The sequence below is a fragment of the Nematolebias whitei genome, chromosome 15, assembly GCF_014905685.2.
Source record: "Nematolebias whitei isolate Nwh7 chromosome 15, NemWhi1, whole genome shotgun sequence".
NCBI classification, from domain to species: domain Eukaryota; kingdom Metazoa; phylum Chordata; class Actinopteri; order Cyprinodontiformes; family Rivulidae; genus Nematolebias; species Nematolebias whitei.
In genome coordinates, this window is record NC_056512.1 from 39146121 (window position 1) to 39164541 (window position 18421).

The window sequence follows — 18421 nt, forward strand, 5'->3', positions numbered from 1 at the left end:
TGCTGCTACAACTTACAAAAAAAAAACGAAGCAAATTTACAAAAACTGATCAGATCAGCCTAAAAGTGCAGGTCAGAGTGGAAATGTAACACCGAACAACACGCACGAACACTGTTCACATTAGAAAAGTGGAAAAGCTCCGTCCCGTCATGAAATACCGTCTGAAATACTATAAATCACTTTCTGACGACACCGGGAGCCGGCTCCGACACAAGGACTCCGTCCCGTCGGCTCCACGGAGGAACAAAGTGCACGCCGGGTCCAAATAAACTCGGAGTAAAAACAGGAAAAACTACATTTTATGACAAGAATTTAAACGTTTTGTTCTGTAGTAACAAAGCAAAATAAACCACGGGTCCAATTTAAACATTTTTAGAAAAATGTTTTAAATACGCAGATTTAAAATATATATATATATATATATATAAACTGATTTTAATCAAACGTTTGTTTTAAGTTTCTTCACTTTGGCACAGTTCGTGTGCAGTTTCCCGTGTTTGACACCTTTTGGTTTTAACAGGTGAATTTTAGCCCCGCCTCTGCACGCACCCACCCTCGAAGCGGAGCGGGACTTCGTTCATGTCGATAAAAAGTCTTGTAAACTCTCAGAAATGTGCCACGGTTTCAAAATACGTTTAAGCGCTCTCTCTCGTCTCGGCTCATGACTTGAGCTTTAAAAAACACGTCGAGTTCATCAGACGCTGATCGTCCTCCGGCTGATTAGAAAACGGTAAACAGCTGAAGGTCCGTGTTCTTGTAAACATTTGCTCGACTTGCAGCCGGGAGTCTCGTTTGTGCGTCTTCAGAGCGCTGCGGGGGGTCACAGTGAGTTGAGGAGGGCCTCGGCGCTGGGAGCCTTGTAGAGGTACTTCCAGATGGCGTAGTAGTGCACGGCGGCCGCCAGCGCCACAAACACGTGCCAGATGGCGTGGGCGAAAGGGATGACGCCGTCGCTCTTGAAGAAGACGACGCCGAGGCAGTAGATGAGGCCGCCGCACGCCAGCTCGTGAAGACCGTCCGTGTTGTTCTGAAAACACAAAGTCAAACATCATTTCCTCAAGTGAAGGCCCGGGGGCCAAACGTGGCCCTTTCTACACGTTCATCCGGCCCGCGTGATCATATTTTACAAATATTCAGTGAAAAAAGTATGAAACCAAACAAAAACTAATGTTTTTGATAAATATGAACAGACTAGAACTAAGTTACTTTAGGGTTTGACACCTCAGATATAAATTTTACAACACCAAAAAGTTATTTTTTTCATAATTAAACACAAAAAGTTAAAACTGTAATACACTTTGGAGCCACAAGAGGGCAGCACAAACGAGAAATATAATTCAGCCTCAAACTTGAGCTTTAAAGGCAAAAATTATCTTTCTACACAAACATAAAACTAGGGATGCACCGATCCACGTTTTTTTTACTTCTGATCCCGATACATAAATGTGGATATCGGCCGATCCCGTTCTGATATCATCATCATCATCATTCTTGATTTTATATGAGGCTGTAATAATCTCCTCTCAAGTACAATTTGTACAAATATGCATGCATGTCCAAAAAGGCAACTTGAGCTAAGTTTTATTAATGTTGGATAAGTTTCAAAGTTAGAATTAAATTCTGCTAACACAAAACATGTTTGTTTACATAAAACTCTTATATTAACAGTTAGTCCTAATTTAATCCTAATCTTAATATTTAACAGTTCAAATTAAACTCCTGACACCTTCACGTGCTGAAGCTCTGCTACATAAAGAAGTGGCTTTTAAACAAAACAGAAACGTAACAACTTTCTTACCATGGACGTCACAACGGACGCAGGAAAGAAGCCCATGGTCAGATAGAAGGCCAGCTCGACGAGTTTATACCTGCGTGGACACACAACGTCAGCTGGAAAATATTCAACCAGGACGATAACCAAATGTAAAAACATCACCGTACAGACTGAATGGAATGATTTTGATTTAAAAGTTGTGAACTTTTTTATTGGAATTAACGAGAATTTATGGGAATAAACCTGGAAGTGGAAGAGTTGAGGGTTGGTTCTTAACAGGGATTTTAAAGAGAACTGCAGAAAACACATTTCAGCATAATCACAAGAAAAAACTCATTTTCTTGGACCATCCATGAGAGGGGACATGTAGGGACAGAGGGGACACGTAGGGACAGAGGGGACACGCAGAGACAGGATGAAATGGAGACATATAAAGAGTTTTGTTCAGAGTTGTAACTAGTTTTGTTGTTAAATGTATTTTTCTGAAATTTGTTGTTTTTATGCAGATTAAATCTTAATAATTACCAAACACGTGAACAGATTATAATTTTTTCATGATACTTAATTTACTGATTTTTTGGGGGTTTGTTTTTAAGTGAATAAAATGACGAAAAGCATCTTATAATGTAAATAAATAAATTAAGCATCAACCATCAATGTGTGGTTATGATGCTGTGATGTCATCATTTGCCTGTTGGGTCATGAACCCTCCTGCTGCCCGTGGGTCAAAATGACCAACAAACTGACCTTGACCCAAGGGCAGCAGGAGGGTTCATGTTAGGAACAAAACATTTATATTTTTGTTTAGAGTTAATTCCCATAAATTCACAGCTTTCCCTGGAAAGTTTCTAATTTGGAATACGTCCAGAACTCCCCAGCTCCTCCTGACAGCTTCGAAACGGACCCAGGACCCGACTCAGATGAGACGTGAACTCACCGTTCATGATAGATGAAGACGTAAATGGTTCCGGCAGCGGCCATGAGCCACACGAACCAGCGCATGTGTGCAGCCAGAGGATCCAGCTCCCGCAGGTTCAGCCTGAGTGACGGCAAAAACAGACGATTAACGGTTGGGTTCTGACCCGGGTGTTCTGAGTGCGGGCGGATGCTCACCACGGTGTGTAGGAGGCGGCGATGAAGAAGTAGATGACCACTCTGTCGCACATGTGGAAGCATTGTTCCACCGACCTGCAACACACAACAGCTGCTTCAGACCGGTTCTGGTATTGAAGTGGACTCGCTGACACGCAGAGCGGAAACTGAACCTGAGGAAACCCGTCCCTGGTCTACAGGAACAGATGCCGAGTGATGCGAAGAAACGACTGAGACGGATCCGATGAGCTCTTTAGGTTTGGTGGGCGGCGCGTTTCTAAATCCATGGATTCAACTTTATGCATTTTTGTTCAAATTTGTGACATTTCTCAATGAACGGTCAAAACTTTATTGACCCACCAGATAATCAATGTGGTTATTTCATAAAACCTAGAATTTAAGAACAGAAATGATAAACTGGTTTCATACAGCCCTGTCAACTAAAACATATAAAAACTTTAGAGTGACATAAACGATAACAAATAAACTCCAGTCATGGATAAAACTGTTGCAAAATCATTTGAGTTTCTTTCAGACGGTGTATTAATTAGAGGCTTGTATCACTTTTAGCTGCTTTAACAAAAAAACATTTAATGAAACCAGAAAAGCTCTTGTGTATAATGTACTTTATTTCACCAACCAGGCACTAAAAGTATTAATATGATAAATTAAGTACATACCTAAATATTGAGATGCATCTTTGCACTGGTTGTCTGGCTGTGAACTTTATTTTTCAGACATTATCTTTTTTTAATGAATGTTGGACAATGTAAAAGCTGGATTTGCTATAATCTCACTGTGACGGTCTTAGCAGGATTATTGAAAAAAGCATCACAAAGTAAAGAAGTCCCTTCTGAGGCTCGTTTAAAGTTCAACACTGAGAAGACGAAGGAACATAAACATTAAAGCAGCGCGTTATTTCCTGCGAGGCGGCGCACGGACTGCTCCGACCGGAACCATCTTCATGATTCTGTCCCATAAGACGTCCTCATCCATGTTTAGGTACACTTTTTTTTTTTCCTGGGACATGTCCCCCACCTGGCTGTCTCCCCCCTCCTCCTCACCTCATGTGGCTCTTCTTCCAGGTGACGATATGAAACACGGTGGAAACCAGGAACAGGCCGCACAGACCCACGCCGTACACCCAGGCGGTGATCCTCTCCCAGCTGTTGTCGGAGAGACGGTGCAGCAGCGTCATGCCCACGAAGGCCGGCACGACGAGGAGCTGAAAGGACCGTGGCACAGATCATCAGACTCTGGGTGTTTTTACATTAAAAACTGAAACAGGAATGGAGCTCTCACAGCATGAGTGTAGAAGTTGGCGGCGTGTTCGTAGCAGGTGGGCTGGTAGCGGCAGTTAGAGGAGGCTCGTGTGTTCATGAACCTGAAACGAACCGTCAAAACATCAATAATTCAGGAGCCCGACGCTGAACAGAACGGGCAGAAAAATGCAGAGTTGAGGCTGAACCCGTGAAACGTTGTGCGCTCAGTCACTTTGCACTCGTGACTGCAAATTCAGAGATTAAGATAACATTTCTGGGAAGCCTGCTGAGATTATGAGTGAGATTAGCATCGACTGTGACCTTTCTTATCAGGAGGAAATCAACCGAACCCCCATGAGCTTCAGTGGGGCAAAGGTGATGCTGTTAACATCCAACAAACCTGTAAAAAGTCCTGAACTGCATCCTAATCTGAAGACATGGTTACAAGACGTACAGGAAACTTTTATTTACTGATAAGAGCGAGAAACGAGAGGAGAAATGATGATAATTTGGACGATATGGCACTAATGAATCCAACAAAAGGCTTTTTTCTTGCATCAGTTATATAAAGAACAATAAATCTGAGTCAAACTAAATGAAAGATGTAAGAAAATGGTGAACACTTTCATAAAAAAAACATATAAACCATCATAAAAACATTTGAAAAAGACAAACAGTGGAAACAGACTTTTATATATTTAAAACAAAATGTTCTGATCCAAATCTGATTTAATACACAAAGACGGAGCCATTCATTCATAACAATGTAATAAAATACACAACGCATAAAATGTACACAAGTGAGATTATCCTGCTTCATAAATATTTAATTTGAATAACCTGATCAGTTATGGAGTTATCACTTTTAGTCAAAAGAAACGTCAAGAAATGTTCAGTAAATTAAATTAAAAGTATTTTACATTGTTTATGTTGTACCTTGATGTATTGTTTTATAACACTACTTTTATTTTAATTGCATTTTACTGTACTTTATGTTGTGTGTCAAAAACAGGTCTTTTGTAAATTAGTCCTCATGACTCAGTGAGACTAATCTGGATAAATAAATAAATAAAGTTTGAATAAAAAAAATAAAAAACCTTCAAGATAAAAGCTAAAATCACATTGTAGAACCAGGAGACTGATTTATCCCTCTTTAATTTTGGAAAAAAGCTCCAATTAATACAAATATTAGGAATAACAGCTGCAGTGTTTTTGATGTAAAGCCAGTTTAGAAAGTATCCTGATGCCTGCTCAATAATCCACAAAAGCTAAAGTTTAGCTAAAAAAAAACTCAGTAAAATGAATCATTTTACCTGCAAAAAGCCAAAAAAAAAATAAGTCACCCACCTCTGATAGGAGTTAACTTTCCTCATGTCGTCGCCACGAAGCAAGAAACGATCACAATCCGGAAACTACACAGCGACAAAGTGCTTTAATAAAATGATCAAATGTTCCTGACTACCGGAAACGGAAGGCCTAGCATTAGCTCCTCTGCTAACTATCGCCGAGCCGGCTGTTTGAATCCTCCCGCTACAAACGCACCATTTTAGTCTTTTCCTAAAGACCATCCTGGAACATCCGCTAAATCAAAGCCTCATCTTTAAAACGGAAACGTTCATCAGCGCCAGAAGCAGCTGTGTCAAACCCTAAAAGCGACTCCCAAAGCTAGCAGCCCCGCCGAGCAGCACCTCATCTGGGAAAAATATGATTGAGCCGCTCGGAGCTCAGAGCTGCCGGTGGTCAGATGTTGAGTGACGTCAGTGTCAGCCAATCAGCAGCGACAGAGCCGGCACACGGACCAATCAGAGCAGAGGTAGGCGGCGCTGTAGCACAGGGACCGTTAAATAGTGAAATTTATTCTACAATATTCATGAGATAAATACTGGACTTTGAACTTTATTCTACAATAATAATCTAAATGTTATATATGTATCACATTATATTAATGAAGGTTTATCTATATGTTCACATGAGTTATTAAAGTTTAACAGAGTTAGCAGTCCATAAAATGAAATGTGTGAGTGCTGAGTCAGGTTTCCTTGTTTTGTTGTGCTTTTTAATGTTTATCTGTGTGTTATTTACAGTTTAACTGTTTCTGCACACTCAGGACTATTCACTCTGCACTAATCAGGAGATGGGTGTCAGGACTTTTGGGTTTTGTAATTTTTCTGGTTTTTATAAAAGTTCTGTTTCCTAATAAACATAATCTTAGAAATATATTCCAGCATACCTGCTTTGTTTGGGCCCTTTTTGCTATTAGTTTTAGCTTGTTTTTACTTGGTTGCTTTAGTTGTTAGTCTTTTGCTTTTTGGGGTTTTAGCATGTTGCTTCTATTATATTTCTATTTGTGTTTTGCTTTTAGCTTGAACTCGTCAGTTTCAGCTTCTTAAGCTTCTTAAGTTGCAGCAACATCCTTCCGCTCTCAGCATCACACATAAAGCCCAAAACGTCAAACGTCTCCAGCTTTAACAGAACGTTTCAAGTATAAACAGAATTCCTGAATTATGAGTATTTATTTGGGTTAAACATTTAGAGAAGGGACGTCTGAGATTATCATCACTGAATGTTCCTATATGGCAAAATTAGTTCTTTGCATTTAACCCATCCCACCTGAGATACACCCAGGTGGTGCAGTGGGCAGCTATGTGGGTGCCTCGGGAGCAATTAGGGATTGGGTATCTTTCTCAGGCACCACAGCATGTGGGAATGGCTGGGGATTATTATGCAGAATCTCAGTGTACCAAGATAATTTTATTACTCAAGTACATGTAAGTAAAAGTACAGGATTCTTCCTCCACATCTGGCTCCTTTCATGTGAAACAAACACGGAAATAATCCTAGAAATGTAGAATACCTCTGAAAACAGTTTCCAGATTGTGCCTGTGTTCATATGTGTTCTGCTCACACGAGCTACCATGTCAAAAAGGAATAATGTAATATATATATATATATATATATAGATATAGATATAGATATATATATAAATGAGGTGATTAAGTTACTAAATCTTATCAAGCAATCTAGCAGACAATAATAAGTAAATAAACTTTAAATATTAATTAGTATGAAGATTAAATAATCCCCAGTGAACATATTGAGCTGTGACATGTTCAGATAATATCTCAGTCTGGTTACAGAGCAACAGGCCCAGGAGAGAAACCCTGGCCTCCCTCTCCAGCTCCTCCTGGGGACCCGAGGTGTTCCCAGGCCCGAGAAGAATTTAATCCCTCCAGAGAGTTCTGGGCCTTCCCACTGGGACGTCTAAATAAAATGAACGGCAGGATGGTTAGTTTTGGATTGCGTTTTTGTAAAATGGAGGAAAACGAGCAGAAAACGATAAAATATCGACTTGAAATCACATAACTACTACCTGTACAGGACTTTTAGTATTTCAGATGTGTTTTTTTCAGAACATGATCTGTTGATGCCCTCACCTCTGCTCAGCGTGACGGTGAACCAGACACGGTGTCGAGCTGATAAAGCCGGCTTACGTAAGACCTCTGCAACTTGATTAGAGCTTCTCAGATAAAACAGTTTATATAAGACTGCAGGGACATCCTCAGGCTTACTGAAGTTTTCAGAAATAATCCACCAGGACGCCGTCTGTTCTGCTTCCATTTCTTGAATTTCTCTTCAGAGATGAGCAGTTTGTCTGTAAAAGCCAAATTATCTATCTGGTTTCTGTCAGGGCACATTCTGATCCACGCTGGGTTTGTTAAAGAGGACATCGGTGGGGCAATGTCTTCCTTTTATTGTGCTTTAGGTTTTATTCCTCGTGCTGCTTTGATAAACACCTCAAATGCAACACGCACTTGTGAGCAATTTGCTTTTTCCTTGACGTAAGCAGCCTGATTGTGTCCAACTGCCACTAATCGCCTCCTCAGGTGGGAGGGTAAGGTTGACCTGCCGTTTGTCCTCCCCTCTCACATCACAGGAGACACTTTAGACTCATTGCTGAGAAGAGATTAGATATTCGTGCAACGTATTCTTGGCAGTTGATATATTATAGATGATTGAGGCGTGTTTACCTCCACATCATTAGCTCCGTAGGCCACGAGAAGACTTGACGATCAAAACATCCCCGGCTGCCATGTAGGTTCTTCCAAAAACTTCTTCCACAACAGATTAATTTTGCTCGCTGTATTTGTTTTTAAGATGTTCTGACGAGGCGTATAAACGTTATAAATATCACTTGTATTTCACATTAAACAGGCTTTTAGAAAAAAGCTGTGACAGCGAGAATTACTTGATCAAACTGAAGCTATTTAATGAAACCTGCAACAATTCAAACATTTTAAATTCCTTGGCAAACATATCAACAGCAGACTCTCTGTTAAAGAAAATGTAGATTTTATTTTTTTAAAGCACCTTTGCTTGTACGGTTAGTGATTTTGGTGCGAGTTAAAATATTATACACGTATACATTAGACTTATACATGAGAAAAATGGAAGATACCGTATTTTCTCGTGTATAAGTCGCAGTTTTTAGTATAGATTTGTCAGTTTTGCGACTTATACTTTTTTTTCCCCATATTCATAACGCAATTTTTGACTGACACTTTAAATTTCTAAGAACTGCAACAGAGTCCTCATGCGCGCTCGCTTCACTCAGCTGGTGCAGGCGGAGGAACGCGATGGATGGATGACGCTGCGCCGCCCAGGCGACATGAAGCTGTTTTGACCATTATATAAATGCATAATAAACGCGGTTTATACGCCGGAAAATACGGTACTCAAAGCGAGATCTGAGGAAACATGATGTTGATGGAGGAAAGGAGAACTTCAGCAAAGTTATTGAACCTCCAGACCAGACTGACTCTTTACGCATCGTAGGTGAAAGCTTAAAAAAATGAAAGAAATGTAAAACTGAACGAACGTCAAAACACATAAATGATGTTCAGCTTTGTTAGCTCGTCCCAACAGAACACATACAATGTTGGTTGTACAAGCTCTGCACTTTGCAGCTGGAACACCTGGATTTCCCAACTGAGGGACAAAAAAAATGTTATTTCTATTCTGGCCAAGTCTGCAACTGTAAGACAAAATTAAATAAATAAATACATCATGAAATAAATAAATGCAAATGTCCAACTAAATAAAGAAATGTACCATAAAATAAATAAATGTACAAAAAAATGCCCTATTAAATAATTAAATGTATCTTTTAATTATGCAATATATCATTAAATTATATACACAATTACAAATGAAAATTTTCTTGAAAATGTCATTTAATTATTTAATGTCATTATTTAAAAGGTACATTTATTTATTTATGGGACATTTAATTCATAATTGTATATTTAATGATTTAATGATGTATTAATTCAATTCAGTTCAGTTTATTTATATAGCACCATATCACAACAAAGTTGTCTCAGGGCACTTTACAGGAACATTCGCATACATAGAAAAGCCAATTTGTAAAGTTCTCTAAGGAATATTAAATATTAAAGGAATATCAAATACTTAAATGATACATTTAATTATTTAATCTGGCATTTATTCATTTAATTGCACATTTACATTTGTTTATTTTATGATGCATTTATTTATTTAAGTTGTCACATTCCACCCTCCATACTGCAAGACTCAAACATGAACACTTTCAAATCCTTTGTCTGCAGAACACGTTCATAGTTTATTTATTTATTTTAGATATTGTGTTCTGGTTGCTCCAAACAGATGAACGCCCATCGTCCTGCTGCCACAATTAAAATTTCAGAATAAGAGTCCAACAAAAGCTGAAAGCACCGTTTGTCTAAAGAAATTCTTCTTCGTGTTGTCCAGATTTCAGTGTGTAACATTTTTTAGGACTTAAAAATATGTTTTAAACATTCTGAAGTGGGGTGCTGTGAAAATGTTCTGAACAGTCAGCATCTTACCTGCTGTAGATAATTCTTTGAACAAACCACAAACGGAAAAACAGTGTTTAGATTTAGCTTGGTACCCAGCTCTTTAGTCAAATTGCTCGACATTTATACCCCCCCCCCACCACCACCACCACCATCACCACCACCAAAAGCACCGAGGTCGTTCAGCCAGATTGGCTGACGCCGCACAGGTCCAGGTTAAAGAGCAGAGCGGGTCAGGCCCCGGGACTCCATTTTTATTTGTTTTTATTTTATATTTTACTAACTGGTAAAATACTTTTGATTAATCTTACTTTTTTTTTAATGTGCTATAGGAATAAATTTGATATAGACAAATATTAGCATCAGCAGCAAGCTGTAGCATTTCCTGTGTAGCCTGGTGGCACTTCCTGCAGACAAATGAAATTCCTTCCAGAATAATTCAGAATATTCTAAATTGGCAGTGACGACAAAGTTTAATAGCAGTGTTTGCATGAGCCAGTAAGCTGTTCAGGCTAACCATTAGCTCATCCTTCCTGTCAGAATTAAGCTCTTATTTCTTACAAGTGAAGTCGTTCAGAGCCTGTAAAGGGTTAACCTTTACCCCACTTTCAAACGTCCAAACTATTCCTTTAAGTCACGACTGTATAGCTACGCATCAAGCAAGAGGTTTAAAGTCCGGTGACGTCAGAGACAACGTCTTCATCACGAAACAAAACTAACGCAGACAACAGCCACATGAGTCATCTCTGGGACTTTTCTGTTTTCCACATCCTGACCTTAATCTTAAACTCGTCCTCGACACCGGCCTCTTTACTCCTGAGCTTCATTAGTTGTGACGTCTCCTTTCCAGAGCAGACAGCAGGCTGAGGGGAGGAGATCCTTGAGATGAAGAGGGATTTCAGCCACAACCAAGTCTTCCTTACCTTCCGAGTCTGGCCCCGTGGAAGTCAAACCCAAACATCGTCTCCGTACAAAAAGTAAAAACAATTAAAAAAAAACTGTACAAAAATCAGTTTATCAGCGCCGCTCCAGTCAGACCATGGTGCTTTTCTTCTCCCTGAAGTCTGAGTGTGAGGGCTCGTGGTAGGTGGTGATCATGTTGGCCGTGTCCCACCGTCCCATCGGTGCCGAGGAGCTCTGCATCACCACCAGCCTGATGGGAGACTGGGCCGGCTGCGGGTCCGGGGCGTACTCCTTGGTGGGATCTTTGCCCCGGCAGTCGTACATGATGCAAGATATCAGGAAGACCAGGAGCAGGATGACGTAGCTGGCGATGAGGATGCAGAGGTTCAAAGTGACGGGATCAATCTCCTGGTAGTTTTCCAGAAAGCCCATGGTGCCCGCTTCATGCTGGGAGGCCCCGAAGAACCAGAACCTCTCAGGACGGGAGGCAGAACGAGCTGTCAGCTTTTACTTACTGAGAAACACTGACCGGTCCTGGTGACATCAGCTCCCTCTAGCCTCTTCCATCTGTCCTCTCCCCCCCGCCCTGCCTCGTCTCCGTCTCCCCCCCTCCAGCTCACACGAGCGCCTTTGTGGTAAAAATACTTTAATCAGCCTCACTCCTCCAACCTGTAATATTATTGTAACCACTTGAGCTTCACTATAACGCAGCAGCACGTCATCATCTGCTGTGTGTGTGTGTGTGTGTGTGTGTGGGGGGGGGGGGGGGGGGGGACTGTTTGTTCTTATCTTTTTAGGACCTTCTTTGGTATAATCATCCAACTTGTCAGGACCTGTAGCTCTTATGGGCACAAAAACTTGGCCCTAATGTGGTGGGATGCCCTTTCTGGGTCCGGCCTAAAGTCTGGATTAAGATTAGGTCAGTTTATGTTATGATTTAGGTCAGGACTAAGGTCTGGATTAAGATTAGGTCAGGGTAATGTCATGAGTCAGGTCAGGGTTAGACTGCAGAAATGAACGGAAGTCAGTGCAGCGTCTTGCCAAGGATAACAACACACATTTGCATGTGTGGGTGTGTGTCTTTGTGTGCGTCTCTGTGCAGTTGTGTGGGTGGTGTAATCCTAATCTTGATTGTGAGTGGGGGATTGACAGAGGAAGCCATCTGGTTCACCAACGGCTGGGGAACGCCACTCAAAAGCCACTGAGAAAGCGCTCCATGTGACCAGAATTAAATCAGACAGAAGAATAAAGATTCCTCCTGAAACGTTCAGATTATTTCATAGATTCAATCCAGGCATATCCCAGAAGCATTTGTCTTTACGTGCCTCAGATGTCTTGTGGTTAATCAGAGAGAGATGATCCAGATGGATGTGTTCAGGTTGTTGGACAGCAGAGGGCAGCAGAGGGCAGCACGTCTGGAAACTAAAACTACTCACAAAGGTTGAGTTAATGTAAAGCACAAGAACTTGGAGTTCATTATGATATGCATATCGTTTTGTTTAGAACCTTTTGCATCAGAACCATGTTAGATGATGTCGGGTCAAAACCGCATTTAGTGTTCTGGACACAGACTAGAGGCCAAACGAGATGGAAGCTGTCAGTCATTGAGAGCACCACTGTCCTGAGTGGTTGAACACCGAGTCCACATGTCTGCAGCATCTCCTCCACTGAGTCCGGTTGACCGTGTCAGTCAGAACAATCAGAACCATTTGAACACGTCCAGCTGGATAAAGGTCATCGTACAACAACCTAAATTTGTTGCAGAGTCCCTCTGCTTCTTATCAACAGACTCTTTGTATTTGAAGACATTTTTTCTTCTCGTCAGTCTTTCTCTGTTCAAACAGGAAAGTGAAGTTCTGCAAAGCTTTAACGAGCATCACATGCTCTGTCCACGTCAGATTAATTCACACATCCGGCCCCCTCCCTCCCTCTGAGGGCTGCAACGTTTTTAATATTCTCCAGAGAACTGAGCTAACCTGACTACAGCTGACGCTCCATCCGTGCAGTTTTACTTTAGCTCATATGTGGCTTCAATTCACGACAGAAGTCGTTTCAGGTTCACCTTAAAAATGCAAAAAGTTCAACTCGTGAACTCAACATGATCAAGTCAAGTCAAGTCGGTTTTATTGTCATTCGCATCACATGTGGTACATGAGGTGGAACAAAATTATGTACACAGGGTCCCAGTTACATCCAATAGCAAAAGTATAAATTGTAAAAAGAAACGGTAAATATGGATCTAAGATATAAACTAAGAAATAAGCTAAACACTAATAATGCAAAACAATATGGCCTAACAACAGCAGCACGGACATGAGTCTGTGTGAGCAGATGAGTCCGAATGAACACAGCAGCATGAAATAAATCAGCAGCATGAGATCAGCAGCATGGATAATCAGCAGCACATTAATGTGTCATTACAGTGATTTTCCTGATTAGGGATTTATGAGTAACAACCTCAGGGTAGAAGCTGTTCCTCAGTCTAGTGGTTCTACACTTAATGCTCCTCAACCTCCTTCCTGAGGGGAGCGAGGCAAAAAGTGTGTGTGCTGGGTGAGTGGGGTTCTTCATGATGCAGGTGGCCCTCTTCCTGCATCTGGAGGTGTAGATGTTTGTGATGGTGGGGAGAATGACTCCATCAAACTTCTGTGCAGCCTTCACCACTCTCTGCAAAGCTTTTCTTTCTGCAGCTGTGCAGCCTCCATGCCACACGTTGATGCTGGAGCACAGGATGCTCTCCACTGCACACCTGTAGAAGGAGGTGAGGACTGAGCTTCCCAGACCAGCTCGTCTCAGCCGTCTGAGGAAGTAGAGTCTCTGATGAGCTTTCTTGATCAGGCTGGTGGAGTTGTTTCCCCAACTGAGGTTGTCATTCAGGTGTACAAACTTGTGGCCAGAGACCACTTCCACTGCAGATCCTCCTATTTATTTTATTTTATGGGGGGGGGGTTATTCCGTCTGAAGTCCACGACCATCTCCTTCATTTCTTCACATTAATGTGAAGGTTGTTCTTCCTGCACCAGCTCTCCAGGTGTTCCACCTCCTGCTGGACTCATCATTGTTTGTGATGCATCCCACCACCGCTGGATCATCTGCAAACTTTACAATATGACAGCCTGGATGGGTAGCTGCACAGTCATACGTGAGAAGAGTGAACAGGAGGGGTCTCAACACAGAGCACTGAGGGGAGCCAGTGCTGAGGGTTATGGTGGAAGAGGAGAACTTGTGATATGACTGTAAATGAACAGCTGAAATCTGCCGAAGCTGAAAAAATGTTGTTAAAACATCAGAACGGGCTTAAAATAAGCCGAAAACCTAAAATCAGCAAAGCCATGTCAAAGAGCTAAAATGATCAAAACCACAATTAAAAGTTTCAATAAGCAAAGCAGTAGCTAAAAACTAAAAAAAGAGAGTGTTTTTTTTAATCAAAACCGTGACTAAAAGCTAAAGTTAGCAAAGTCATAAATTAAGGTTGAAGTAAACAAAACCATAACTGAACAATAAAATTAGCTAAACCACATCTGACAGCTAAAAGTAGCAAAAACTTTAGCTAGAAGCTAATTTTTTTCCATTTGCTAAAATATCTTGATGCATGCTCAAGTTCAAGCTCAAGTTGCTAAAATATTTAAATAAAAAAAATTGTAGACAAAAGCTACATTTAGCAAAATTATAACTAAAAGGTAAATTATGCACATTTGGAACAAACAGCTAAAATTCACAAAACAGTAAAAAGGTAACTAGAAGCTAAATGAAGCTGAACACGGATATAAGATAATGGTATTAGAATGGTAGCTTTAAAGTAGCAAGATAATAGCTTTAATAGCTCCATGCAGCAGAACAGTAGCTAAAAGCTAAAACTATCAAAACAGCAGCTAAAAATACAGAATAAGATATAGCCAAAATGCTGCAGCAGATTTCAAAGAACAATGCTTATAAATTAAATGATTCTAAATGTTTTTTTTTTAATAAAGAATGTTTAAAATAAAACTTAAAAGCTTTAAAAACTAAGTCATGTGCTGAATGTTTGGATATGTAAACCGCTAAAATAGCACAAAGTGTGCAGAAAATTAGATCTCAAAAAGATAAAGCAAAAAACGACCAACATTTTAAATGCTGACTCAGCATTCACTGAACGATCCACAGTAAGGATCTGAATCCTGAAAACTGAGGAGGAATCTAAAACCCCGTGAGTTCTGGTGGTTTGGGTTCCAACGCGTCTCCAATCCCTAAAGCTAAACACAAAATCCTGCTTTCGACTTTTAAACGACTGCTTTATTAGTCCTCTGCGCAGAGAAACACGCACATATGATTGTGATAGTTTGTGTCTTTTCACGCAACACAAACATTTAAAACATGAACAGCTGCAGAACAGAGAGAACAGAAAACAATCAGAGAGGACAGAGAAAACACAGCAGAGAGAACAGAGAACAGTCAGAGAGAACACGGCAGAGAGAACAGAGAGAACACAGCAGAGAGAGCAGAGAACAGTCAGAGAGAACACGGCAGAGAGAAAAGAGAACAGTCAGAGAGAAAAGAGAGAACACGGCATAGAGAACAGAGAACAGTCAGAGAACACGGCAGAGAGAAAAGAGAACAGTCAGAGAGAACACGGCAGAGAGAAAAGAGAACAGTCAAAGAGAACACGGCAGAGAGAAAAGAGAACAGTCAGAGAGAACATGGCAGAACGCTGAAACCTTCTGAACAAAAAATACAAAAATAAACCTGCAGCATAAACATCGGGAGCATCAGCAGAACAAATGGACTCATTTATGATGTGAGTCTGCCTCCTGGAGCCAGCAGAGAGGGGGGTGAACAACCCCCCCCACCCCACCCCCCGCACCCCAGGTCTTCTATATGTTCAGGAAACTGATGGCGGGGTCAAAAGGCTTGACCCCAGCCCTGCCTAACTTCCATTCGGCTCCTCAGGATGGGAGCTGAGGAATCATCCATCTGTGAACAACAATGACCTCTGTGCGTCACGGATCCTGCTCCAGAGGCTGGCATCTGGAAAGAGTCAAAGGGCTCCCATCCCCCATCCCCCACCCCCCTTCATGGAGGGCTTCAGACACAACGGCATCATTCCCAACACGGCCAGCAGACCACACTCAGCAGAAACCAGAGACACACCAGAGCTTTTTGAAACAAAAAGTGGAGATTTAAAGCTGTAGAACCGTCAGCCAATCAGAGGCTGAGCTGTGTTTGTGTCCTGTCTTCTGATTGGTCGGGATGTTTGCTTTGTTTTGGTCAGAGGACGTCATCGGTTTGTCTGTGTACACCGGGCCTCCTGGGTGGAGTTTCTCCTGCCTCTATCTGGGAGCGAGATCTTCCCCAGAGCCGGAGTCTGGTGCCAGGGAGTCCGACAGACAGACAGACAGGCAGGCAGGCAGACAGGCAGGCAGGCAGGCAGGCAGGCAGGCAGGCAGGCAGGCAGACAGGCAGACAGGCAGACAGACAGAGGTGTCTCTGTGATGGACTGGAGACCTGTCTAGGTGTCTCGTGACACGAAAGGGAAGAAGCAAGTTAATTTTGTTTGATGAACTGAAACAATTTTTTTGCAAAAATATATATTTTTATGGGCCAATCTTCAAATTCTCAGATGTCTTCAAGTGTCCCATCTAAACAATAAAATATCTGAAATGTTTTTTACTGAAATAGAAATAAACTAAATATGAAACACACGACCACACTGGAACAGAAAATGTAAAACTGTATTTTTTTATTTGTTTTTTGTGTTTTCATATTTTTCTCATCACGTTTCTGGAGACAACAGGTCCTGTAGAAGACAGGAGGAGGGACAGCGGTGGATGATGGACAGGCCCAGGGTCCTGCAGATCTGATAAAGACCCACAGAGTCCTTTCCTTCCTGAGCTGTGAACTGTTTGTGTTAGAGCGATCTGTGTCTCTTCTGTCGTCTGTGGGAACCTGCTCCTCCCTGCTCATGGTTTCCTCCAGTTCCTCGAGGACCCACCACCGTCCAGACCGTCTGTGTCCCTCAGTCCAGGGCTGTCTCTTCAAATCTGCTCACAGGGCGCTCCATACGATTTAAACCGACCCTTAACAGGTTTTCTTGCTGTACATTAAAATAAAAAAAATAAAAGTTTTAAACATTTAAAACTGCAAAACATGTATGCTGTCAATCATTATACCTAAATAGAAATGAATAAAAATGTATTAATGAGCTCAAATACATGTTGTTTTTACAGACTTTAAGAAGATGAAGATCCCGTCTTGATTGTCTACGCATGTTTTATAGATTTAACTCGTTTTTGTTTGACTGTAAGATTATTTATTGATCTGAAATAAATTTATTTCATGTAGATTTTAGTTTGGTTTAGAGCGCTTTTATTTTAACTTTTGTTGCAGCACTTTTGTCATCGGGGTTTCTTTAAAATCCTGTTAAAAATAAACTTGGCTTGACTTATTTGTTTAGATTAATAAAGCTACCAAAAATAAAAGAAGACAATAGATTTCTTAGACAAAGTTGAAAAACAAACAAAATATGATCCGTTAAAATTAAATGAATTGTTGGATCGGAAAATGAAAGTTATTAACAAAATCAGCAGCTAAATATATGCAGGAATAATAAAAAAAATAACTAATTAAAGGATTGAAAACAACGTTCCTAAAATAAGGATTTGCACATTTCTTCTTCTATGGTGCTGAAAGTCCTCACCTCCTTGTACAGGTGTGCAGTGGAGAGCATCCTGTGCTCCAGCATCACCGTGTGGCATGGAGGCTGCACAGCTGCAGAAAGAAAAGTTTTGCAGAGAGTAGTGAAGGCTGCACAGAAGATGTTGGAGTCAGTCTTCCCGCCATCACAGACATCTACACCTGGGCCACCTGCATCACGAAGGACCACACTCACCCAGCACACACATTTTTTGCCCCGTTCCCCTCAGGAAGGAGGTTGAGGAGCATTAAGTACAAAACCACTAGACTGAAGAACAGCTTCTACCCTGAGGCTGTTAGACTCATGATTCTAACCAGGATAATCTGTAATGTAACACATCTGTTCTCTCTGGCGTTTCATACTGTGTGAGTTGATTTAGTATATCTTGTTCCATGTCTTCATTTTAATGCTGTTGTTTTAATTTTTTAAGGTATATTCTTACTGCTTTTTATTTCTGTGTTACCCTTAGTGTTAAGCACTTTGATAACAGTCTATCTGTTTAAAATTGTGCTCTATAAATAAATATGACTTGACTTGACTTGACTAATGACACTTTAATCCGAGATTTGACACTTTATCTGTGCTGCTGATTATCCATGCTGCTGTAGTGAACTTGACCTGATGTCAAAACTAAGCCTAAGGTCAAAACCCTAGACCTTAAGAACCTTGTGGGACAGAAACTGTCATTTCATTGATTTGAATCCAGAAATACAGGTTCACCCATCCTGAGACTTTCTTTCTTGAAAATTCAAGTGAAAGAACACTCTCTTTTCTATTATCATTACTGTTTTACAAATGTTTGATAATCAAAGTGTTTTAGTTCAAACATTTTAGATGTTACAGTGAACTAATCAATTTTATTAAC

General features: G+C 40.9%; 2 protein-coding genes across 3 annotated transcripts; both read right to left on the reverse strand.

Moving 5' to 3' along the window:
- Positions 1-427: 427 nt before the first annotated feature.
- On the reverse strand, positions 428-11004 carry mmd (monocyte to macrophage differentiation-associated). 2 transcript variants are annotated; one of them, XM_037688673.1, is made up of 7 exons: positions 10907-11004; positions 4169-4250; positions 3931-4091; positions 2888-2962; positions 2712-2813; positions 1799-1868; positions 428-1027 (listed from the first exon to the last, which is right to left on the reverse strand). In XM_037688673.1, the coding sequence occupies exons 1-7, from the start codon at positions 10942-10944 to the stop codon at positions 821-823; spliced, it is 735 nt and encodes a 244-aa protein (XP_037544601.1). In that variant the 5' UTR covers positions 10945-11004; the 3' UTR covers positions 428-820. The 2 variants fall into 2 exon arrangements, with proteins under 2 accessions (XP_037544601.1, XP_037544602.1); XM_037688674.1 differs by lacking the exon at positions 10907-11004 and adding an exon at positions 5476-5839 and having other exon boundaries at positions 429-1027.
- On the reverse strand, positions 10956-11371 carry LOC119421300 (small integral membrane protein 36-like). Its single transcript, XM_037688675.1, has one exon. It carries the CDS (start codon positions 11316-11318, stop codon positions 11016-11018), a length of 303 nt encoding a protein of 100 aa, XP_037544603.1. The 5' UTR covers positions 11319-11371; the 3' UTR covers positions 10956-11015.
- Between the last annotated feature and the right edge of the window lie 7050 nt (positions 11372-18421).

Bases quoted from the DNA above. Each gene is read 5' to 3' on its own strand.
- mmd (XM_037688673.1), bottom strand. From the start codon at position 10,944: ATGTTTGGGTTTGACTTCCACGGGGCCAGACTCGGAAG. The intron at 4,251-10,906 runs GTAAGGAAGACT...GGTTCGTTTCAG, and splicing joins CACGGGGCCAGACTCGGAAG to GTTCATGAACACACGAGCCT. The intron at 2,814-2,887 runs GTGAGCATCCGC...GCCGTCACTCAG, and splicing joins GCCGCCTCCTACACACCGTG to GCTGAACCTGCGGGAGCTGG.
- LOC119421300 (XM_037688675.1), bottom strand. From the start codon at position 11,318: ATGGGCTTTCTGGAAAACTACCAGGAGATTGATCCCGTCACTTTGAAC.